The sequence below is a fragment of the Equus przewalskii genome, chromosome 1, assembly GCF_037783145.1.
Source record: "Equus przewalskii isolate Varuska chromosome 1, EquPr2, whole genome shotgun sequence".
Taxonomy (NCBI): Eukaryota; Metazoa; Chordata; class Mammalia; order Perissodactyla; family Equidae; genus Equus; species Equus przewalskii.
Genome location: NC_091831.1, coordinates 124,156,551 through 124,180,603, shown reverse-complemented (window position 1 = coordinate 124,180,603; position 24,053 = coordinate 124,156,551). Strand labels below are relative to the sequence as shown.

Below are 24,053 nucleotides of genomic sequence, written 5' to 3'. Positions count from 1 at the left end.
ACACTTCGGGGTGTGCGTGTGTAGACAAGGCATGGCCAACCCTCCGGCACCTGCACCTGAAGGAGAGGAAGCCTCAGGGGTGCCTGGAGCAGGGATCTGGGACCTGAGCTCCAGTCCCAACTCTCCAATTCCCTCCCCACAGAGCTGTGCGAGCAGCCAGACCTCCTTGGGCCTCTGTAAATACAGGGGTGAACCAGTGCATTCGTGAACTTGGATGGGGAAAAGAAGTGACATCTTTATTTTCACTAACCTCTAACTGAAATTTAGCATTTTCTTCAATTATGAATGCAGGCAGTAAACCTCAGTCACATTAACAATACCTGTGGCTTTTTTGAAATAAAAACCATAGATTGTTTTATTTCACATCGTAGTTGTTGCCGATACCTCAGGATGTCATTTGTGCTCATCACTAGTCGGGGTTCCAGTGGCCAGGCAACTCCTGCTGGATCTCGTTATTTCATGTGTTTTTTAATATTTCGATAACTATCTCATTATAATTGGTCTCACTCGTAATTTCTATGTATGTTACATTATGTATTTAAAAACCTAGTTCTGAGAAGGGGTCTATCCATTGCCTTCACAGGACTGCCAAGAGTCCATGGTTTAGAATAAAAGAAAAGAATCAGAATGCTGGACCAGGCGATCTCTTAGGGGCCTCCTTGCTCCAGTGTTATGGGTTGTCTCTAGTGCGCTCAGCACAGGGGTAGCCACCCCACACCACCTTTCCCCCAGCCACCCACTCAGCAGAGAATAGTAAAGCACCCACTACATCCCAGGCGCTGGGCGCAGTGAAGGCCGTTGGTCCCACCACTGAGCACCTGCTGTGTGCAGAGCAGTTGACAGGCACCTGGTTGAACGTGGGAGGGAGCTGGTCCCCACCTTGGTGAGACTCTGGCCAGATGGAGGAGGCAGGGCCCCCATCCCTAGCGAGCTCCCAGGGCACTCGGGACTGCTCTGACCCCTGCCTTGCCAGAGGGCACTGAACCCTTACTGTGTGGGCTTAGGTTGACTTCACTGAGAAAGATTGCAAGGTCTGCGCCAGAGACGTCAGATCTGAGTCCTGTGGCGGTGGCTGCTAGTTTTGGCCTGAGGAAGGACATTCCACCCAGGACTTGAGCAGCGGGCACACAGCCCCAATCCCTCCAGTGAGACAGGCCTGCTCCCTTCTGGAGGCCAGCACTGACCCCTTCCCTCCTGCCCTGTCTCTGCTCAGACACCATCTGGCTACACATCCGGTCCCAAGGCCAGTGGACAAACAGGCTGTATGAGTTCTTCAAGGCATCAGACCCGGCAAACTGTGGTCCCAAGAGGCTGTCGAGGAGTTTGACGATGAGAAGGAGTCAGAGGATGCCCCAGGTAGGTGGCCGTAGGGAAGGAAGTGTCCACCGCGGAGGCAAACCCGCAGGCACCAAGTTGCCTTCCTGGTCTGTGGGCATCAATTATCGAGCAGCTGTCATGTACACCTGTTGCACAGCAGCACGGAGAGCAGGGCAACTGCGGACTGGAAGGTCCAAGATCCTCCTCCAAGTCTGACCACCCTAGGTCCTCCCCAGTCCAATGTCCTTCATTAGAAGGCGGGGTCGGGGGATGGAAAGAGGGGAAATTGAGATCAGAAAAACCCGCCTCCACGTCTCTGCTCCAACACCTTCTAATGATATGGCTTTGGGTACATTCTTTAACCACTCTGAGCCTCGGTTTGTTTATCTATGAAATGGAGGGGGTTCCCATCCTCGGCTCCCTTTCTCATATGATTCTTTTAAGGACCAATGGAATGAAAGCTTGTAAAGTATTGAGTGAGCTCAAAGCATGGTCCAGGTGCACCATTCATTATCACCATCACCGCCAGCATCAGCATCACCGTCAGCAGCATTGTTATCTTTTGAGCCCTGATGAAACCCACAAAACTGATTAAGTTGCTGGGACCTGGAGTGAATACAGGCTCTGGGAGGTTTTGGAGGAATACAGAAAGATCAGAGTACCACCTGATGAAGTACGAGTTGATGGAGGAGGCTGAGGGTGCCTGAACACTTAGTAGGCTGTACCACAGGTTAATATGTGGAAACCCTCCTGAAGGTCAGAGGAAGAGGAGCCCCTGGCCTGTCCCAGGCCTGCCCCAGCTTTCCTTGCCCTGTGGAATTTGAAGTCCAGGGGAGAAAGCTAGGTGGACTCCTGCCAGGCCAGACCAGAGGAACTTTCTAGAATGGTGCCAAGAGCAGAGCTTTGGAAAATGGAGGGGTAGGCAGAAACAAGCAGAGGGTTCTCTCCTATTAATCAGGGGAAACTTTCTGAAGGAGGAGCTGACTTTCAAAACCAGATGAGTCATGGCACACTGTGAGTCGGTGGGTAGATACATTGAAAGCTGTGTTTCTTTGGGACCTTAGGCACAGCTGCCAAAGAATACATGGGCACGATCTTTCTGGTGGGCAGTCTGGCCATATGTGTCATATGTTTTACATATGCATCCCCACTGGCCCAGCAATTCCATTTTTAGGGACTTACCCTAAAAAGCTAATTGGACAGCTGCCCAGGAAGTATGATAATCACCTGGTTCATTCATTCATTTAACAAATATTTATTGAGCACAGCACCTACTGTTTTCCAAGTATCGTTCTGGATGCTGGAGATGTGTCAATAAACAGAATAGACATAGTCACTGCCTACCTTCTGGAAGGGGAGATAGACAATAAACAAATAAAATGCGTACTGTGTCAAGTGGTAATCAATGCTATGAAGAAAAAAACAAATCAGGGTAAAGAGATAGTGAGGGGAAAGGCACTACTTTATATATGGTGGTTGTTAACAATAATGAGAAATGAGGATAATCAAAATGCCCAACAATATGGAAGTAATTAGATCATGACTGACCACTCTTATAATGGAACAGTAAGTCGCCTAAAAAAGATGATGTAAGTGTATATGCACGCGCATGGGAAAGCTAGTATGTAGCTGTAGTAAGTGGAAAAGCCAGGTTAGGGAGTGATATGTTCCATTTGTGTGAAAGAATGTGTGTGTGTGTGCACGCGCACGCGCACAAGTCTGGAAGGACACAGAGAAAATGTCTAGAGGAGTTATGTTGTCTGATTCAGGGTACTTTTTCACTGTATTCTTTAAAGTTCTGTAAAAGCTGAATCTTTAAAAACTAACATGTATGATTTTGTGATTTAAATAATACAGCAGTTTTTGTTTGAAACCAAACAGGGTTTGCAGCCCCAGCCCATCCAGTCTGGGGCCTTGGCACAGGGAGCCATGGCCTCCCACAAGGATGTCACTGTGGAGCTGATGTCCTACCTGCCCAAGGGAACTCCCAGGCAGGGGCACCAAGGCCTGGGGTGCATGGGGACAGAGGACAGGACTCAGGCACAGCAGGAAGCCGCGGCCAAGCCCCGGGGCCTGGTAAGGCTGCGGAGGTTGGGGCTGGAGGCTGGAGAGCCGGTGGTTTGTCTCCCCATGGATGGCGGGTCCTTGGGGCTTGGCAGGGAGGCCCTTTGTGTCGGGCTGCATTCAGGAAGCCCCATACATTAAGGGCGTTTCTGCGCCAGTCATCTGCATCCTGCCTGCATAACTTCTGCAGTATTCACTTCCAAACTGTACTTGAAGCTTAAATGTATTTTAAAAGGACTCTTTAGGTTGCTATCTTTAATGTAAAACAGAACCTTATGCCATAAACAGAAGATAGCACTAAAAGTGGAAACAATGAAAACCAGCGTTATTAAATTCTTGCCAGATGTTTCCGCCTGCTGGGGCTCTGAGCCTGAGCTGTACTCCCTGCTCTCTCTCTCTCTCTCTGCCATGCTCTCGCTCTTTCTCTTTCTCTGTCATGCTTTCTCAATCTCTTTCTGTCTCACTTTGTTAAAAGGGAGAAAAAAAGGAGGAATTGTTAACTGTTAGAGAGATGTTAAAGATATATTAACTGTGATGTAAGGCTTTCTCCTTGCGATCAGAAGGATTAAATAAAGTCAGAAGGGGAGTGGCTCTCTCACAGGGTACCTCCTAGAATCACCGTAAGGAGTCCCAGCCCACGTCGTGGGGACACAGCATTCAGTGGCCCCCAGACATGAAGCAATGTGGTATCATGTGACGAGCACTGGATGGGCAGCAGGAGACCCAGGCTCCACCCCGAGCTCTGCGGAAACTTGGGCGAGTTTCCACACTCAGACTCGCCTCCTCTTCTGTGAAATGGGGGATTGACCCAGATGACTGTGACGGTCACTCCTAACTCTGTCTTCTGGCCCCAGGGAGGGAACTGTCACAGGGCCCTGACCTGTTGGAGCTGAGGGGGGTCTGCTTCCTTCACCTCCCACAATTTGACCTCAACAAATCTGGTCTGACTGTCTGCCGTGTGCTCAGGCCTGCGGGAGTTGGGCAGAGCAGACAGGTGAGGCCTGCTCCCTGTCTTCAGGCAGCTCCCCATCAGCAAGTCCAGAGCAGGGTTCCAAGGACAGGGTGGAGCCAGGAGCCAGGCCAGCCGCTGGCTTTTTTGCCTGGTGCAGCTGGGCAAAGCTTTGAGGAAGAGCAGCCACTTCAGATGAGCTGGACAGCAAAGGATACACAGGAGTTTGCCAGCTGGGGAAGAGGAAAGGTGCTCTAGGCAGAGGGAAAAGGATGCCCGGGCCAGGGGATGTCTAGAGACATGATAGTTATTGAGCGTGGCTGGAGATGGAGCTGAACATGCAGCTGGTGGTACATGTTCTCCAGTCACACCCTGAAGCTGATTTGTGGCCACAAGAGCCGATTGTTAAATTCTCAGGAATTTTGAGAGTCAGTGATTATACACAGTCATTGATGGGTGCCATGATGGCAGGATTTGCACCACAGAAATCGACGGACACTAACAATCAGGATTTTGTTGTTGCTTCTTTTTCCGAAGAGTCTGTTTACCAGCACACCACTGATGTTCTCCGTCAGAAGGGCTCCATGCTCCCTGGAATGATTTGGGCATAAAAGGCAATTCCCCTGTTGTGAATTTGCTTGGGCTGGCAAGGGCTAGGAAGTCTCTGAGAAGTGCCTGCCATGTCCACTCCCAGAGACCCGCAGCTCTCTGCTCTACTCCCCGCAGGTCTCTGAAATGTCCTCTGAGAACCACCAATTCTGTAACATCAAGGTAAGAGGCTCCAGGAGGTGGATGTGACCAGGAAGCCCTGCCCCAACAGAGGAAATGAAGCCTCTGCCTGTGGGGGGGCTTGCTGTGGCACTCGGTAGGTACCCAGGTTCCTCAAGTCCCCACGGCCTGACTTCCAGGTATCCAGAACCAAACCGCTCCCCTCGCAGGCGCACACAAGGCCTGCTGGTTGGGCCCTGCCCTCACCAGCTCTGCATTCTAACATCTAGGGCTCTCCCAGACTGATGCTCATAAAAGAGCACTGGAGTGGGAGCCACTTAGACTGGGTTCCAGCCCAGGAGATGACTTGCTGCTATAAAAGGTGTCCTGAAGCCTCGGGGTCCAGCTCTCCTCGTCCCCCACTCAGCCCTCTCTTTCCTCTAACCTGCTCCTGTGCACAGTGCTACATCGATGGCCCCTACGGAACCTCCACCCGCAGGATCTTTGCCTCGGAGCATGCCGTGCTCATCGGGGCGGGCATCGGCATCACGCCCTTCGCTTCCATCCTGCAGAGCATCATGCACAGGTGGGTAGACAGGCTGCGGCTGCTGCCTGCATCCTGGGCAGAGTCCTGAGAGATGCCTTCCCCTTTCTCCCTCCCTTCTCTCCTTTCACCTCTCCCTCTCCCCTTTTCTCTCTCCTCCTCCTCCTCCCTCTCTTTTTTAGGTCTCATCCCTCCCCTTTCAAGGCAGGCCCTGCCACCCCACCTCCCTCCCTGTCCCCTGCCATGTCCTCTGGGGTCCCAAGAAGTCTCACACTGGCCCCAACTTCAAAACCCCTCCTCCCACTTCCCCTCAGGCATCAGAAGAGAAGGCACATTTGCCCCCGCTGCCAGCACTCCTGGATGGACGCTGTCCAGGACGAGGACATGAAGCTCCACAAGGTGAGCACGGCTCCTGCAGGCAGGCCTGGGACCCAACCCGCCACACACACTTCCGGGAACAGGCAGGGCCTCCTGTGCAGAGGCAGAGGAGGGGCAGATGACCTCTCCCGGGCTTGGATCCGCTGGTCCCTACCTGCCCCCAATGCCCTGTTTTCTCCTGGTGCCACCTAAGTGTCCAGGGCTCCCCCATCTCCTCTGAGAGACATTCTCACCCTAAAGGTGGGTGTCGCACTAGAGACCTGGGAGCCTGAAAGTCAGGCAGTGGCGGATTCAGTTACAGCCATGATGCTTGCTAGCCATGACCTGGCGGTGGTTTTAAAAATGAAAACATATTTGCCTTTTGAAAATTCATTATTCTGTATAAGCCTCTTAAAAGAGTTTCTAAAAAAAATAAGTAATGTTTTTCTGCCTGTCCTAAGCGTATTTCAGAACACTGCTTGCTGTGAACAATGATTGTTAGAGAAAATCCTGGCCCACAGTCAGGAACCTGGGTTCTGGTCCCATGGGTTCCGCTCTGTGACCTAGGCAAGGCTCCTCACCTCTGACTCCTCAGTTAAGTGGGGATGGTAATAATGTGTGCCCTGCTGACACCAGCTGGTCATAGGGGCGCTGGGAATGGCAGATGTGAGCCTGCTGTGATGAGGGAAGCCCTGCCTCTGAACCGAAGGGCCCCTCTCGCTAGGTGGACTTCATCTGGATCAACCGAGACCAGCGGTCTTTCGAGTGGTTTGTGAGCCTGCTGACCAACCTGGAGATGGAGCAGGCTGCGGAGACTCAAGAGGGTAGGAGAGAGACGGGCCTGGAGAGGGCGGGAGCTGGGCAGGGGCTTCAGGTTCTGGGTCTTTTAAAGAAGTGTTTAGGTTATTCCATTTCTATCAAAAATGGCGGAGGCAGGGGTGTTGGTTTTTTCCCCACTAAAATGGGACATTTTGTAAAACAAAAAATAGAGGAGAAAAAAATCATTCACAATCTTGTTCAGTTATCCAGACTATTCTAGGCATTTTAAAGGATTTCCTTCCTTCTGGTATTTTTTCTTATTCACATTTTGTAAAAATGTATATCTTCTTTTTTCTGATTTCTCTTTTTTATGACATTTCTTTTCATTCGGAATGAGCATTTATTAAAAATTTAGATTCCCACATCTCATCCCAAACTTTCCAAATCAGATTCCCCGGGGTGGGGCCAGGAACATGCATTTTAATATGCTTCTCAGGTGATTCTTATTCATACTTTTTTTTTCAGTTTTTTTGAGGGATATTTAAACAATAAAATTCACCGACTTAAGTGTACAATAAATGCAGTGACATTTTGACAAATGTTTATGGTTGTGTAACCATCAGCACAATCATAACACGGAGCATTTCTGTCCCCCCCAAAGTTCCCTGGTGCCCCTCTGCATTGACACCGTCCCCCCACTTGTAGCCCCCAGCAACCACTGGTCCGCTTTCTATCACTGTAGTTTTGCCTTTTCTAGAATTTCATGTAAATGGGATCATATGATATGTTGTCTTTTCTGTCTAACTTCTTTGACCTAACATAACCTCTTTGAGATTTAGCCCAGCTGTTGCACGTATCAATAAATAGCTAATTCCTTTTTATTGCTGGGTGGTGTTCTGTTTATGGATATACCACAATCTGTTTTTCCATTCACTCGTTGATGGATATTAGAGTTATTTCCACTTTTTGGCTATTTTGAATAAAGCTGCTATGAACATGTGCATACAAATCTTTGTGTGGACGTATGTTTCTGTCTCTTAGGTGAATAATTAGGAATGGGGTTGCTGGTAGTATGGTATGTGTTAGGTTTCATTTCATAGGAAACAGCCAAACTGTTTTTCCAAAGTAACCATATGATTTTGTATTTTCATCAGCAATGTATAAGCGTTCCAGTTGCTCCCAAACCTGGCCAACATTTGATGTTGGTAATCTTTTTACTTTTCGCCATTCTAGAGGATGTATAGTCAGATCTCAGTGTGCTCTGAATTTGCATTTCCCCAAGGATGAATGATGTTGAGCGTATTTCCATGTTCTGTTTTGCTGTTGTACCATCTTCTTTGTAAAATGTCAGTTCAAATATTTTCCCCACTCTTTAAATGCAGATATTTGTCTTCTTTTTTCACTAAGTTATAGGACTTCTTTATATATTCTGGAAACAGGTCCACTATCAAGTGTATATTTTCCAACGTCATCCTTCCAGTCTGTGGTTTATCTTTTCATTTTCTAAAAAACTATCTTTTGAAGGAAAAAATTTTGAAATTTTAATGATGTCCTTTTTATCAGATTTTTTCTTTTATTCTTCATCCTTTCTGTGTCCTATCTAAAATCTTTACCTTACCCAAAGTCATGAGTTATTTTCTTCTATGTTTTCTAGAAGTTTTGTAGTTTTAACTTTTCATTTTGATCAGTCTCGTGAGTTCAACAGGGTCCAGAATGTAAGGTCAATATGCAAAAATCAATTGTATTTCTATTTACTAACAACAAATAATTAGTAATTGGAAATTTTAAAATAAAATTTTAAAAACATGAAATATTTAGAGATAAATTTCGCAAAATATGGGAAAGATCTGTACACTGAAAACTACAAAGCATTTCTGAGAAATGGTTTTCTTTATGTTTCTTGTATTAGAGTTCATTGAACTTCTTGGATATATGGCCTTATAGTTTTCATCAAATTTGGATAAATCTCAGCCATTCTTTCCTTATATATTTTTTCTGTCTCTCCTTCCCCTTCCTGTCACTTCAATTACATAGATGTTAGACTGTTTGATATCTCGCAGGTCACTGAGACTCCATTCTTTTTTTCTCCCTCTCTCTCAATCTGTGCCTCATTTTGGATAGTTTCTATTGCCGTTTTCAAGTTCACTGATCTTTTCTTCTGCAATACCTTATCTATGATTCCTATCCTAATCAAAATCCCAGCAGATTTTTAAAAATAGATATTGAGAAGCTGATTGTAAAATTTGTATGGAAAACCAAGGGGCCTAGGATAGCTGTTAATCTTATCCATTGTATTTTTCATTTCTGTGATTCTCTTTTTCCTTTCTAGAAGTTTCATTTGGGTCTCTTTTATGTCTTGCGTTTCTCTCCTTTCCATATCTGCTTTGCTTTGTTTTTATATTCTCAAGCACATTTGTGGTAACATGTTTGTCTGAGTTCATCCTCTCTGTCGTTTCTGGGTCTGTTTCTGATTACTGGTCTTCTCGTTATGAACCGTATGCTTCAGTTCCTTTGCACGGCTGATAACTTTTTGTCGGGTGCAGGCATCGTGATTGCATCTTGTGTTCTGGACTTTGTGGAATTTCTTTCAATAGCACTTCCCTTTGTTCTAGAGCACAGTTACGTTGTTTAGGATAACTTGGATCCTTTCGAGATTTTTCTTTTCGAGACTCCTTGCCGTTAAGTTTGGCTAAGGAGGGTCCAGAGCAGCCTTTATTGTGGGGCTAGTTTGGCCCCAGTGCCAAGGCGCTACACCTGTGAGGGCTCGCCCACTGCCCTGTACGTGACAAGGTCTCCGCACTCTTGCTGGTGGAGACACAGACTGTTCCCAGCTCGGCTTGAGCTCCAGGTACTGTGCAGCCTAGTGTTTTCTGGTAATTCCTGTCACACACGTACAACTAACACTCAGCCAAAGGCTTGTGGAAACTTTATGCCGATTTCCAGAGCTGGAGAGCTTGTTTCCTCCCTCCCGTCAAAGTTCCCTCCCTCCCTCTCGTCTTCACTCTCTCCTCTCCTTCTCCTTTCCTCTCTCTCATCTCCCTGCCCTCTCCCCTTTCTCTGCAGTCCCCGCTTCCAGCACTGTGCCTGACATGTTCTGCTGTCTTGGCCTCCCTGAGCTCTAGTTTCTGTCTCCTTAACTCCGTGAGACCAGCGTCAGGCAGTAAGCTGGGGCAACTGTAGGGCTCATTCCATTTGTCCCTCTCTCAGCAATGACAGTGCTGCGCTGCCTGTTAACCAATGTCTGGAAACCATTGTTTTGCATATTTTGTCCATTTTTCTAGTCATTTAAGGTGAGAAAGTAAATATGGTTCTTTTTACTCCAACATAATTTTTTTTTTTTTTAGAATTCTTTTTGGTGAGGAAGATTGGCCCTGAGCTAAATCTGTTGCCAATCTTCCTTTATTTTTTTCTTCCCAAAGCCCCAGTACCTAGTTGTTATCCTAGTTGTAGGTCATTCTAGTTCTTCTATGTGGGATGCTGTCACAGCATGGCTTGACGAGTGGTTTGTAGGTCTATGTCTGGGATCCAAACTGGCAAACCCTGGGCCACCAAAGCAGAGCATGCAAACCTAAGCACTTGGCCATGGGGCCGGCCCCCCAACATAAACTTTTAGCGTACGTAATCTGTTGGTAGAGACGAACATCTTTATAAACATATATGTTTATTGAGGACAGATGCTCAATATTTTTCCTAACGAGGTGGCAGTCAACAAGTTTAGAGAATGTCTAAGGTAAAGGTGTACAGGTCCTTAGTACCTGTACAGAGTCTTTGCCGTTTGGGCCCTTCTTTTAAACTTTCACTGGAAATGAGTGTGTTGAATGTCCTCCTCCAGCCCCTGCCGTCTCCCCTTCCTCACGTCCCAAGTGTTGCATCCTGCATTTTTCACTGAGCCAGTGCTTACTACATATGATAGCATCTTTCTGTGGGTCACATCATAGTCGTCGTGGGACACCTTTGTGGAATAACCATCATGTGTTGCTTAATGACAGGATGCTTTCTGAGAAATGCCTCGTTAGGTGATTTTACCATTGTGTGAACATCACAGAGTGTCCTTACACAAACCTAGATGGTGCAGCCCACTACACACCTAGGCTATGTGGTACTAATCTTATGGGACCACTGTCATTTTTGTGGTCCATCATTGACTGAAACATCTTCATGTGGCACATGACTGTTCTGAAGTTTTATTACTGTATTTTAAAGTTAATCTGTTGAAATAATTATCTTGTTTTGTTATACTCTACTTATGGAATATTGTACACAAGGAGGAATACTTTTTGATGTGTTTCTAACTTAAAGAGAATTGGTGTGGTTTTTTATACTGGTGGAGTTCATCGGAACTAGATCTTATTTGGCTGTTTAATTATCATAAAGTTTCCATGAGTAAATTCAAATTCATATGATAAACATAGCTTATAAGTTCAAGTAATCAAACACAGTTTTCTACAAGAAACATTCAAACAGACGTACTTTACTGTAACAAACATTCAAAGCCTTAAATCACAAGTCAGCAGTCTCTGGAAGAGAACTACGAAACCTTAGAATGTGCCATAAAGTTCCTTGCCCTTTCTTGTAAATAACAATTCCAGCAAATATTTATATAGCCTTGACTTTGTTCTAAATGCTCTTACGTATATTAATTCCCTAGAAACTTGATTTTATGACGACAAGCGAGGGGAAAAGTTTAAATTTTCTAGTTACTGGTATGTAAATATTTGCTGTTTGTTTTTTCTTAATCTGTGTCAACAGAGGGTAACAGCTAACCCAGTGCTTTGTGTTCTCAAAGCCACTTGAGTCAACAACTTTATTACCCAGATGTCTTCCAAGGTTTCTCATTAATCGCAGCGAAATTTGAGGTCTCTGCTTTCGACTTGAATTGTATTCTGAGGTTTGAGTTAAAGAATTTGTGGTTTATAATTTTTAATTCTTATAGCTTATGCTTCAATTGCTCTGTTTGAGTTTGAACCTTTATCCCATAATAGCTATAGGACTTTGGCCACGTTACTTAACTGCCTTGCTTCAGTTTCCTCATCTGAAAAATAAGGATATGACTAGTACCTGCCTCAGAGGACTGTCATGAGGATTAAATGAGATATCACTTGTAAGCGCTTAGAAAAGGGACCGCAGCTTGATAACTGCCCAGTAAATTTAGCAATGGTAGAAGTGGTACTTAATGGCTACGTAATGAATGATACAGTTGGTGGTTTGCCGTGCATTATTTACCCAAGCTCCTCCTCCTGGACATTTTGTTTATTCCTAATTCTCCACTATCATAAATAAAGCTGCAATTGATATGTATGTGCACATAGTTTTTTCCTTCCTTTGGATGATTTCCTTAGGAGAGTATCCCAGAAATGGGATGACTATCTCAAACACAACTGTTTGGAGAGAGTGAAAACCATGTCAGGTCGTCCTCCTCAGCTCCTTCTTTCCCTGCCACCACGGTGTCTCCTCCTCTCTTCTCTTACCCCTCCCTGGGGTATGGCAACGCCGAGGGAGGAGGAGGTAGGGTCGGGGCATTCTCAGGTGGGCACCCCTTATAGTGCATCTGCCTCCCTCCCACACCACCCAGCACTATCTAGGTGGTACGTGAATAAAATGTGGTCTCGCTCCTAGGGCCATTTGCATTTTAACAGTGGCTGAGACCCTAAGCCAAAGGAAAAGTGAGCTAATGGTGGCATACGAAACAATAAAGAGCAAGTTGGGATGGCATAAATCATTTAGTCTAGGGAGAGGAGAAGGATGAAGTGATCATCAGCTCATGAATCCGACCATTTCTGGCGTGGACCCATGCACAGGTCCAAGGCAGCACTCGCCAGTCTTTCCCCATCATGGCGCACATGGAAAGTGATAAAATTTGTGTGCCTCATCTGGGAAAACAGAGGACGCTGCCTGAGCACAGAGGTGCCCACCTGGGAGTCCCAATTGAGATTTGAAGGGATCAACATCTCAGCAAGCCTGTCCCATGGCAGGCACAGAACTGTGGATGCTGGGGCCTAATGGGTCTCAGAGACGCCAGTCTCTGCCCTGCCCCTTCAGTCATCTGTTTCCCCTCCCTGAAACACTGTCTCCATCCAGTCCTGCCCTGCTCCAATACCCTCTCCCTCTACCTGCCCCCATTCAAGGGTCCTCTGCTGGGCATTCAAGACCCTTCACAGCCTGGCCTCACCATGTGTGCAGTCCCATCTGCTGTTGCTCCCATTCAAGGGTCCTCTGCTCCAGCTGGGCCGTCACATCATGCCGCACAAACGCTGTTCGTTCCAGCCTCTCGCCTTGGCTCATGCTATTCCCCCTTCTTAGGATGCCTTCCTTTCACCTCCCTTTGAATCTTGTCCCTCTTCCAAGACCACTCCCTGATGTCAGCAGCATTTGCCATCTGATCCACTCACTCAACACTTGACCTTTTGGTCTCAGTTACCTTTTCATGTGTGCATGGCTTGTGTCCCCAACCAGACTGAGTAGACACTGCGAGGCATGGCAGGGCATGGGCTTTGGAGCCCAAGGACTGCCATGCTGCCCTGGGATTCATTTCCCCTTCTAGAAATATAACTCCTGGGGTGACTGTGAGGCTCACATTAGGCAACGGATATAAAATAACACGTGTATGCCGTGCATGGAGAAGACCCAGCCCAGGCAGGGGGCTGTCTTTCCTCTCTACGGCCCTGGTCAGAGGGAGGTCCTGGGTGGACACGGTTTACTAAGGATGTGAGTTCCAAGCACTCTTGGTCTCCCTGCAAGCCCCAGGACGAGGTGGCTGGTGTCCTGCCCACTCCCCATCATAGGTGCTGGCCCCTCAGTACTGCCCTCTCCTCTCACCACGTAGACCGCTTCTTGGAGCTGCATATGTACATGACCTCTGCGCTGGGCAAGAATGACATGAAGGCCATTGGCCTGCAGATGGCCCTCGACCTCCTGGCCAAAAAGGAGAAGAAGGATTCCATCACAGGCCTCCAGACACGCACCCAGCCTGGGCGGCCTGACTGGAGCAAGGTAAAGGCCAGCGGGAGCCCCTAGCCTGCAGGGACCCGTGGGGCTGAGAGCCTGAGGCAGCGGCTCGGGAGATTAGGGCCAAGCAGCTCGGGGCAAAGCATGAGGCCAGCATCCAGAGTCCAGCCAGGATCTCAGGGCTGGAAAGGGAGGCGGGGTGCCTACCTCCCGGCTCCATCACTAGCTCACTTTGTTCCATCATTAGCTTCCGTTTCCCCATCTATCAGAGAGGAAGTTAGCCTATATGACCTCCCAGGCCTCTCCCAGCCCTGACTCCCAGTGAGCCAGAGTCAGAAGGCCCGAGTGGAGAGGGGGAAACATCCAATCTTATCCCTTCTTGATACAAATGGGGAAACTGAGTCCCAGAGACACAAAATAGTTCCAGCCTTTATATTTTATTATTATGTTATCGTCCCTGAGCCCTTCCATTCGGGGTGTAGTGTGTGCACGAAGTGACCACAAGGTGCCGCTTTCTGAACCGCTGTAGAGAATCCAGGCCTGGAGAGCAGCGGGGGAGCGCGATGCCAGCCGTGCTTGGGCACCAAGGGGGACTCTCCGCAAAGGCAATTCTCAAGCAGACTTTGGGATGGAAAAGGGTCCTCACTGGGGGGAAATAGCCTGACTTCAGGAAAGAGACATTTCAATGGAGGCACGTGGCCAGCCAGAGGTTTGGGCAGTGGGGTTCAGCATTCCGGTTGGGCTGTCATTGCCTCCTCGTGTGCGTCTGCCCCACAGACGCAGCTCCTTGAGCAGAGGTCCTGGGTCGTATTTCTTTCTGGCCCAGTCCCTCCCCGGGGTCTGGGTCAGCTTATAGGTTGAGCAAATGGCTGCTAAATGAATGGCTGCATGTTGGCCTCTCTGTTCTGAAGCCAAGCACTTGTCTTGGAGTTCCTCATGGGGATGGACAGCCATTGCCGCCGACCCGTTGTGTTGTCAGCTCAGGGGTTGGGGGTGTCACTGGGTGGGTCAGCAGCCCACCTCTCCTCCCTCTGCTCTCTCCCAATCCCATGACTCCAGGTGTTCCAGAAAGTGGCTGCCGAGAAGAAGGGCAGGGTGCAGGTCTTCTTCTGTGGCTCCCCGGCTCTGGCCAAGGTGCTCAAGGGCCACTGTGAGCAGTTCAGCTTCAGATTCTTCCAAGAGAACTTCTAGCCGCACCCCGCCAAGCTCTGCCCAAGCCCACATTGCGGGCCAGCTCAGTCGCATTGCTTCCAGTGCCCCACAGGGACCAGCCTCAGAAGACCAGCTGATCCTGCTCCACGCGGAACAGGAGGCCCCGGGGGCAGATGGACTTTCTCCAGAAGCTAAGGAAGAGAGCCGTGCCTTGCGCAGCGCTCCTTTGCGTTCTGGGATTGCTGTGGAACTGATCAGGCTGGTGCCGGTCGTTTCCAGGGCAACCGCTCCTCCAAAAGTCCTTGGAGGGAACCTTCCCCCTACAACGGCGGTCACAGACCTGCCTATTCATTCCAGTCATTTGGGAACTGCCCCCACCAACATTTTATTATGAAAATTTTCAAACATACAGAGAGTTAAAAGGATTGTACAGTGAACAGTGTTACCCACTTTCTAGATTCCTCAGTTAACATTTTGCTATATTTGCTTTATTGAGTATTATCCATCTATCCCTTCCTCCATCCATTCATCAATGTGTCTTATTTTTCTGATGCATTTCAAAGCACACTTTGCCACTCAGAGGAGCTTTCTTGAAATGCAGATTCCTGGGTCCTGCTCCCAGAAATTCTGATGCTGAAGATCTGGGGATGAGATCTGGAATGTGTATTTTATCCAAAACCCATTCCCATAGGGAGAGAGAAGCAGCATATTTTCCCACTTCTCTCTATGGCATTGTCTTCCTATCTATTTGTCTGTGTCCCTTTCCTTTCTCTCTCTCTCTACGTCTCTCTCTCTGTACCTCTCCCCTGTATGTGTCCCTCAGTGTCCTTCCATTGCTCTGCATGTCGGTTTCTCCGTTCTCTCCGTGTGCTGAGTCATTGGAGAAATAGGACGGAGGCAGCGTTGGTGTGTGTATTTCTCTGTAGGGGTCACAGAAAGGCCACGTTCCTGGAAATCAAGCAGGTTGCTACATGAAGCTCAGCTCAGCCACACCCCAGCGGGGTGGCCCTGGCACCCTCTCCGAGTCTGTTTCTTCATCTGAAAAATGGAACTGATGACATCCCCTGGTCACGGTTCTTACAAGAGTGAAATGAGACACGAGTAAAATGAGCTTCAGATTCTTCCAAGAGAACTTCTAGCCCCGCCCATCTAAGCTTGGCCCAAACCCACACTCAGGCCAGGACGCTCATCTTCCATCCCTGTGCAGCTCTTTATGGCTCCAGACGTTTGTGTCTCTGCATCTTCTCTCTGCGTTGCAGCTCCCTCTATCTCTGTGTCCCAGCCTCTGTTTGCATCTGTCACTGTCTGGGCAGGAGTGGATGGTAGAGCCAGCAAGTACAAAAGCTGGAGAGCTCCTTGAAGGAGGAGACCCTTTGGGGAGGAGAGATGCTGGGGTGAGGGTAGGGCTGGGAGGGCTGGCCTCACCCCCTCAGATCTGAGCTAGGCATTTTCCATCTGCCCGTCACCATGAGCCCATGACCCCCACAGTTCCTGGGCATCCTCCGCCTTGCAGCCAGTCTTGCTAGGTTCTTTCTCTTCTGTAACAGTCTAAACACTCCTCCCCAAAGCTGCCTTCAGGGGGTTGGAATCAGGCACTTCCCAGTGGGACCGTAGTTTGTACCTTTCTTTTCCATGGGTTGGAAGTCCATGGGGGAGAACAGGCAAGGAAGCTGGGTGAGAGCTGTGATGATGACACCACTTATAAAGAGCTGGGTAGCTAAGGGGGGAGCTGGGATGCAGCAGATGAGGAGGTATGTGCAGAGGATGAGCAGAGAGGACCGAGGGGAGAGTCCTGCAGGTGACAATGGAGCAAAGTTGGGTTGAAAAGTTCTCTTCAAAAAGAAGCAGTGAGAAAACAGAGTGGTGGATGGAGTTGAGGTGCACCTTGGGGAAGAGGGCAAAACACATCCTGGGGACTGGGACGGACAAACGATGGGACACAGGACATCTTATTCAAGATGTGGGAAGAGCAGGAGGAGAATACAAGAGGAAGAGGGGGACCCAGCTGTCAGCCCTGCTACGAAAGAGGTGACCACATTCCGTGGGGTGGGTAGAAAGGAGGAGCTAGGCATCCCCAAGCCTCTGCTGGCACTGGGAGCCCGCGTGTCCGGGAGGTCTTGTGTTGGGGGGCCTTCCACTCGTGATCGTGGTTAATTTCCAACAAGCCTGGGGCAGGCGCACAGCTCACATGGAGAAACTCAGACGTAGAGACGTTGAGTTCCCAGCCTGAGGGTCATACAGTGTTGGAACCCATTTCCTGCTGTTGAGTCTGCATTTTCCCCTCTTCGTGAGACTTGGGAAAGCCTAGAATAAAGCCTGTTACTACCTGGAGTGCAGCAGTAAGCTAAGTGGGTATCCCAAGAGGGCTGGCAGAGCAGAATCTGGTTAGCAAAGGACTTCACACACACACGCACACACACGTGCGCACACACACACGCATGCACACAGAGTTTACATTCTGTCCAGTCTCTGTCCACACTGCCCTAAAATACTGGAGCCCTGGTCCACAGTCCTCTGCTCTCTCATCACGCATTTCCACCAGTCTCCCACTCCCATATGCAAATAGCCCACTGTTCATTTAGAGTTTTATATTACATGGGGGAGGAGAGGTGGAAGAACTTCAGCACAGATTCTAAGATCCATCAAGGGCCCACATGTTTGACTTGCGACCACGTGGGTCCTCAGGCTTTCTCTCCAGACGTATTCCAGTTGTTGCCCACTGGGGGGCGCTGAAGAATCAGGGATCTCGGTGGGTTTGTCTGCTGGGACAGAGCCTGGTTCCCGAGCCGCAGGGAGTCAGTCCTGCCAGAGAGGACCATGCCCCACGCCGAAGCTCCAGGTCCAAGGCAACACCTCCAGGCCCAGTCTGGGGCAGGACTGTGAAGTTGAAGGAGTTCATTTTCAAGATCAGAGTTTCTCTAGCTGCCTGCACCTCGCCCTAACACACAAATGCACTCACAACCCCGATACCCCCTTAGACACATGCACATACACACACACGCACGTACACACATCCCTTCCTTCCCCGTACCCAGTGGCCGGCTTCTGGGCTTCCCTCTTGTGCATCTGCAAGGTCAGAACAGGCCAGGCTCTGGGAGAGTTTGTGGGTCCAGGCTTGGCCACCTCATATCATCATAGGTGGTGGGATCAAAGATATGGGTGTACAGATCACTCAGTGTGTTCATCTGGATGTTTTCCAGATGTGCAGGTGGGGTCATCCTGCCGTCAACAAGAAACAAATGCCTCCGTATGGCTGGCTGACTTTTCTTTCACCCAGATGTTGGCAATGCTGTAGACACATCTGGGCTCAAGATGGCTGAGACCGCCACACACAAAGAGAACAGAGAGGGGCACAGGCAAATGCAGAAAAAGGGTGATTACATGGGTGTGTGCCGTCCTCCTCCATCAGGCTGTGAGCTCCCTAAGGTCAGGCCTGTGGCCCCAGAATCTGGAACAGAGGGAGGGGCAATGGGCCTAATCTGGGTGTGAGTTCCCACCTGGCCAAGGAGTTACTTCAATGGAAGTATCCTGGGAGGGGTGCTCTGTGGATAATCGTCATGGCATCTGGGGAACAAAAGCACACACGCACGCCCACTGAATGAATCGGTTTGCCCAGCTCCACCGCTGCTCTGCTGTGGCGACAGCTCTGACTGGGACAGCAGACATTAGAGAAGAAATGACGAGGCAGCCCCCTCCCCCGTGAGCGGCACAAGTGCAGTCTGTCAATACACTGAGAGCCAATGGGCGATCCTGGGACGGGAGGGTGACACGGACAGTATTGAGAAGTGTCACCCCCTTGCAGACTAGGTTGAGGTTAGGGAGGGATTAGAGACACCAGCCACCTCGACTGGCTCCGGACAATCACCTTGGAGATGTGCAGCGGAAAGCCCTTTGCCCTCTGCATGAGCCTCGGCCCCAGTCAGCTGTGTGACCTTAGATATGCCATGTGACCTCTCTGAGCGCTCACCTCCTCAGCTATAAAATGAACAGATGAAGGAGGCATGTGTTTAAACACGAGTTTATGCATAATCACTTCTTAAAAGATACACAAAAATAAACTTATTTGATCTGTTTGCCCTGGAGACTGGCAATGGAGGGCCAGGAAGGAAAGGATTTTGGATTTTGGGTGTTTTTTTACTTTTAATTTTCTATCTCTCTATAAAGTTTGAACTTTGTTTGATAAGAGTTTATTAGTTATATATTAAAAAGAAACCCAAAGTAGAATGTTAAGCAAAAAAACCAAACAAATCAAGTTTTGATCTGATCCTATTCACGTAACAAAAATTGAGCAGTGTTTGCATATTGTGCATGGGATCAATAGATAGAAATGCGCTGGAAGAGGGTCAGAAAGAGACACACCAGTTTCCAGTGGTCACCATGGAGGAGGTAAGGGAGGACTTCAGCACTTTTCTCTTTTCCGTTTCATGTATTTATGAATTATCCATGTAATGTTTCACAGTATGTAATTTTTACACCATGTACATCATGTATTATACACGTGATGTTTTACTTTTTTATCTATATACTTATGTTATGGCCTATGTAATTTATTTAAAAGAATTAAAAAAATGGAGAGATTGTCTGAAGTGTCGTCTAAGATCCCTCATATTGATTAGTTCTCAAATGAAAGTGTTTCAGACATTGCTAGGAGCACGGGACTGGCCCCTCCCGCTGGGGGCGCTCCCCTGCCTCATCTGAACAGTGAGGCTGCTACAGTGCCAATGTTCAATATGCAAAGTTGCCCTAAATGGGCTAAGTACTAAAATAAAAGGCCCCTTCCAGGCCCAAAGCGGGTCCAGAAAGACTGCAGAGGCCATGGGCATCCAGGGGGAATTGTGCGCACGGGGCTGTGCCCAGCACCAGCCCAGCCTCACTGTCCAGACACCTCGGGGCACAGTGTCTCTGCTAAACAAATACTCCTGTCAGCCAGCCTTCCTGACAGATTGATGCATCTTTTTATGATCTGTCTTTACAATATGATGACTCTCTCCTTTTAAAAAAAAGATTAATTCAGACAAGACATTTATTTTATAGGGAAATCCATCCCAGGGGAAAAAATACTCAAGCTGAACGGCAGAGATGGCTGGAAGGAGACTTGACTCTCAAGGAAGCTTCCAGCCGCCCAACCTTAGCCATGCAGCAATGGCCCCAAAGAGGCCACCCTGATCCTACCCACGGACAACTGGGGCCATCTTGAATCATGCCAGCGTGGCAGGGGTGAAGAGGGTGCATTTTTTGGCAAAAGAAAAAAGTTCTGAGGTTCGCCTAAATTTGGCTGGCTATGAGTTTACATACACAGATTGAGCTTTCTTTAAATAACCCTGAAGAACATTCAAGGGAAATGAATTATTGGCTCTGCGTCTCTGTGACTGGAATAGTGCTACCACCTAGTAGGTGCTTGGCAGTGTTTCATGACTCTTTCCACCGCTGTGATCCCTCTTTTGGCTGGTGGCACCAGGAGGTACCCTTGACTCCTCTGTCTCCCCCATCCTCCTCCCTCAGCCAATCGCCAAGCCATGTCAACAGGACATTCCACATGTTTCTCAAACGCATTCCCTTCCCCGTTGGCCCTTCCTTGGTTCAGTCCTTAAATTGCCTTTTACCTGGACTATTGCAGTAGCCTCTGGACTGGTCTTCCTTCCTCCAGCCTCTCCCAGCTCCAGCCCATCCTCCGCATTGTTGTGGATCTGATCACACACCTTCCTGCTGGACAGCTCTCCTATTGCTGTTGCCAAACTCCTGAGACTGTCGCACAGACCTCCCCATCATAAGCACTAGATTCAGATCTATGATCAGTATTATTACTGGCCCTTCCTTGCCTCCCGTGTCTCACTCTTCATGCTCTAAGAACGCCATATAGCTTAGAGTTGCCCTCGAAACCCCATGCAGTTTCACACCTTCAAGCCTTTGCCTCTGCAACGGCTGACATTCGGAGCACCCTTCCCCACCTTTGGATGGAGGTTTCAGAACATTTTATCATCAGCCCATCTGTGAAGACTTGCTTGCTGGTCCCTGTCGTCACAGAATAAACAGCCTCCGTCTGTCCGTCTGACTGCATCAGCCCTGCTTCTGCTACAGCATCCACCACAGGTGTTGTATTTACCTATTTACGTGTTCGTGACCTCCTTGAGGCCAGGAACAGTGTCTACTGTCTTTGCCTCCCCAGCGCCTGGCCCATCTCTACTGGATGATCAGTGAGACTGCTGGTGAGCTGATGTGGCTCACTGGAACCCCCTGCCCCGTTCCTTTCCCTCCCTTCTCTGCTGCTCCCCTTCAAGGGTGAGAAAACCCCAAATCCTGCAGGCAGACTGGACCAGCCTCCCATGTGGATAGAGTGGGCAGCTGCTTCAAGGGACCTCAGGGGCCCTAGAGAGCTTCCCGTCTCCCCCCACCTCCCACACTTGCTTTTCCTCTAGGAGCAGAAGTCAGGGGTAATATAGAAATCCTAGCGGCAGAGGTGCACTCGGTCTCCAGCTCCCTCTGTAAAATGAAGAGGTGGGGCTCATGGTCCCTTGTGCCTTTGACACCTCCTCCTCCTCTTTCTCATTCTTCTTCCTCTAACTCAAAAGAGATGAATGACTTAGAAAGAGCAAATGAATCAGAAATAGGGAAAGCAAAAAAAGAGAGTAATTTTGCCAAGTTATTATTCAACGGAGCTCTCTGGGACCCAGAGCGAGAGCAGCCCCATCAATCACCCCGCAAAGCTCGGGGGCAGGCGAGAAAGAGGCTGGGCGCTGTCTGTGGATGGCTCTGTGTGTGAGCAGCCAGGCCAGGAGCCTGGGGCCCTCTGCCAGCCACCACGGAGGGAGGGAGGCCAGATGGACACCAAAAGGGGCCGGTCAGTCTAAAATCTCACTGACCTGCTTTTCTGCACAGGCCAGAGCGCTGGAGGCCGTACCCCGGGCAGGACCAGCTCTGGGGAAAGCACCACTCTGAGCAGAGACGAGAGGGATGTGGGCGCAGGCACTCCGGCCTGGAGCTTGCTCTCCTGGGCTGCTCTCCCCAAGCCTTTACTACCCTGAGGAGGCAGCCACTGCCTCATCCCACGGGAAGGGGCTGAGGTCGCTCATCCCTGCATCCCAGGCTTAGCCCAGTGGATGCTCCCTGAATGAGTGAATGAATGAATGGGTGGATGACAAAACTATTATAGCACATTGTCTGCTTCTCTTTATGTTGTTTATTACTTTACCATAATTTTTATGCATAGATTATCCCAGCTTATTAAATTGTAATGGTAATCTACTTGGGGGTGGGAACTAAATCTGATTTCTCTGTGCACAAGTTCTCGATTACAGGAGGCCCTCAAAAAATAAGTATGGAAGAAAAGAGGGCGGGAGGGAGGCACAGAGCCCCGTGCATGGCATCAGAGCCTCAGTCCGTCTCCCAGGGCCTCCTATGCCGTCGTCTGGGAGCTCTTTGCCCCCCAGGCTCCACATTAGAGCATATTGTGGGGCTGTCAAGTAGAATTCCGAACAGGTGGGTTTGTTGAGTTCCTACCATTCTGATGCTGGAGTTGCACAGTGGACGGAAGAGTCAAGGTCTCTGCTCTCAGTTCCCTCATCTGTAAAATGGGGTCAATAATAATAATGGTACCTATTAGAAAGAGTAAGGATAAGAATTAAATGAGTTATTGTGCATGAGGTGCTTAAAACAGTGCTTGGCATGTAGTAAGTTTCAATAAATGTTGATTATTTCTGTCTTAGTCCCTTTGGACTGCTATTGCCAAGTGCCATAGACTGGGACTGGGTGGCTTACAAACAACAGAATGTATTTCTTACAGTCCTGGAGGCTGGAGTCTGAGATTGGGGTGCCAGCATGGTCAGGTTTTGCTGGGCACCCATGTCCAGGTCACCCCCCTGCCGCCAGGAGGAGTCTGCAGCCCCTTGTGTTCAGGTCCTTTATGAGGAGCCACATTTGGAAGCCTAATAGATGTCTTCCCCTTCTAGGGGGGAGCCCCAGGAGTCAGCAAAGACCCCCCATATGCATCCTGGGGGGAGCCCTGGCCGGGCTGTGTGGACACCACTGCAGCAGACGGTGCCCCTTTCCGAGTCCCTCCCCAAAGCAGCTAATCCTGGGCGGCAGGAGGCAGGAGACCAAATCACAGCTCCCAGGCTCATTAGCCTGCATTGTGAATTCCAGGGATAATGTATGCTCGTCTCTCCCCCGCTTGCTTCTCAAATCTCCTGCCTGTTTATCAAATCTGAGCCAGGCTTCCTGCCTTCTGCGCTCCGGCTCCGTGCTCCTCCTCTCCGGAAGAGGAAAACGGGAAATGCTCCCGGGCCCTTCCGGTTCTGGTGTTGGGGATGGGGACGGGAAGGCCAGTTTCGGTGAGCCCGTCCCCACATCCCCATGGGAGCAGGGAGACGCAGGGGCTTTCGGGGCAGGAGGCAGGAGGGCCCCAAAAAGCACCTGACCCTCCAACATGGCTGCCCCAAGGCTAGTCTCCCAGGAAGGAAAGCCCCCTCGTCATGCCCCACTCCCCCAACAAAACCCTGTCAAATCAGCTGAGGCCTATTTCACCATTAGAAAATTACTCATTCATTCATTCAGCCCAAAGCGTTTGTTGAATGCCCACCTTGTACCAGGCAGGGTGCTGGGCGACAAGGACACCAAGATGAAGCACAGACCCTGCCCCACAGTGAGAGAGAAACTCCTAGGCCAACAGTGCCAATACAATGAGGCAGACGCTGGTGCAGGGACTCACGAAGCACTGTGGTGGCCGAAGGAGGGAGGAGTCAAGGTCAGGGTGGGGGTGAAATGACCCCTGACCTTGGTCTTTGAGGAGGAGTGGGAATTGACTGGGAGATGGGGTGGGGGTGAGGGAGGAGGGTATATTGGTGCACACAAGTCCTGCATGCGCACAGGCACAGAGTTGTGACTGCTCGTCTCCGGGTGGCTGGAGGAGAGGAGTGCAGGGGTTGCCATGGGCCTGGAGGCCAAGCTAAGAGGAGCCACTTAAGGGTCGAAAGCAAGGGCGTGACAGGGTCACGTAAGAAAGATCACTATCCACAGTGTGGATCATGAAACAGGGCAGGGAGCAAATGCAGGAAGAGCAAGCAGCTGGGGAAGAGGAGCTGGACTAAGGCAGATGGAGTGGGGATGGATTGGGGAGGGGTAAAAACAGATGAAGGGGTGGGTAAGGGGTGAAGGCCAAGACTTTCCACAGCAAGACTATTCAAGCCGAGGTCCAAAATCCGTTTAAACCGGCCCTAGTGAAAGGAAAGCTGATGGTCAGGATGCAACAGGCAACCCCCACCC

The 24,053-nt window shown here is 49.4% G+C and overlaps 1 protein-coding gene across 2 annotated transcripts in view; it reads left to right on the top strand.

Moving 5' to 3' along the window:
* Positions 1-19,368, top strand: part of NOX5 (NADPH oxidase 5) — a 39,818-nt gene extending 20,450 nt beyond the window's left edge. For both annotated transcript variants that reach the window (XM_070622325.1, XM_008538572.2), the window contains 8 exons: positions 1,214-1,356; positions 3,199-3,393; positions 5,057-5,101; positions 5,500-5,624; positions 5,897-5,981; positions 6,664-6,763; positions 13,522-13,688; positions 14,703-19,368. In XM_070622325.1, the coding sequence (XP_070478426.1) occupies positions 1,214-1,356; positions 3,199-3,393; positions 5,057-5,101; positions 5,500-5,624; positions 5,897-5,981; positions 6,664-6,763; positions 13,522-13,688; positions 14,703-14,834 (992 nt within the window). In that variant the 3' untranslated portion in view covers positions 14,835-19,368. The remainder of the gene's footprint in view (positions 1-1,213; positions 1,357-3,198; positions 3,394-5,056; positions 5,102-5,499; positions 5,625-5,896; positions 5,982-6,663; positions 6,764-13,521; positions 13,689-14,702) is intronic.
* The last annotated feature ends 4,685 nt before the right edge of the window (positions 19,369-24,053 follow it).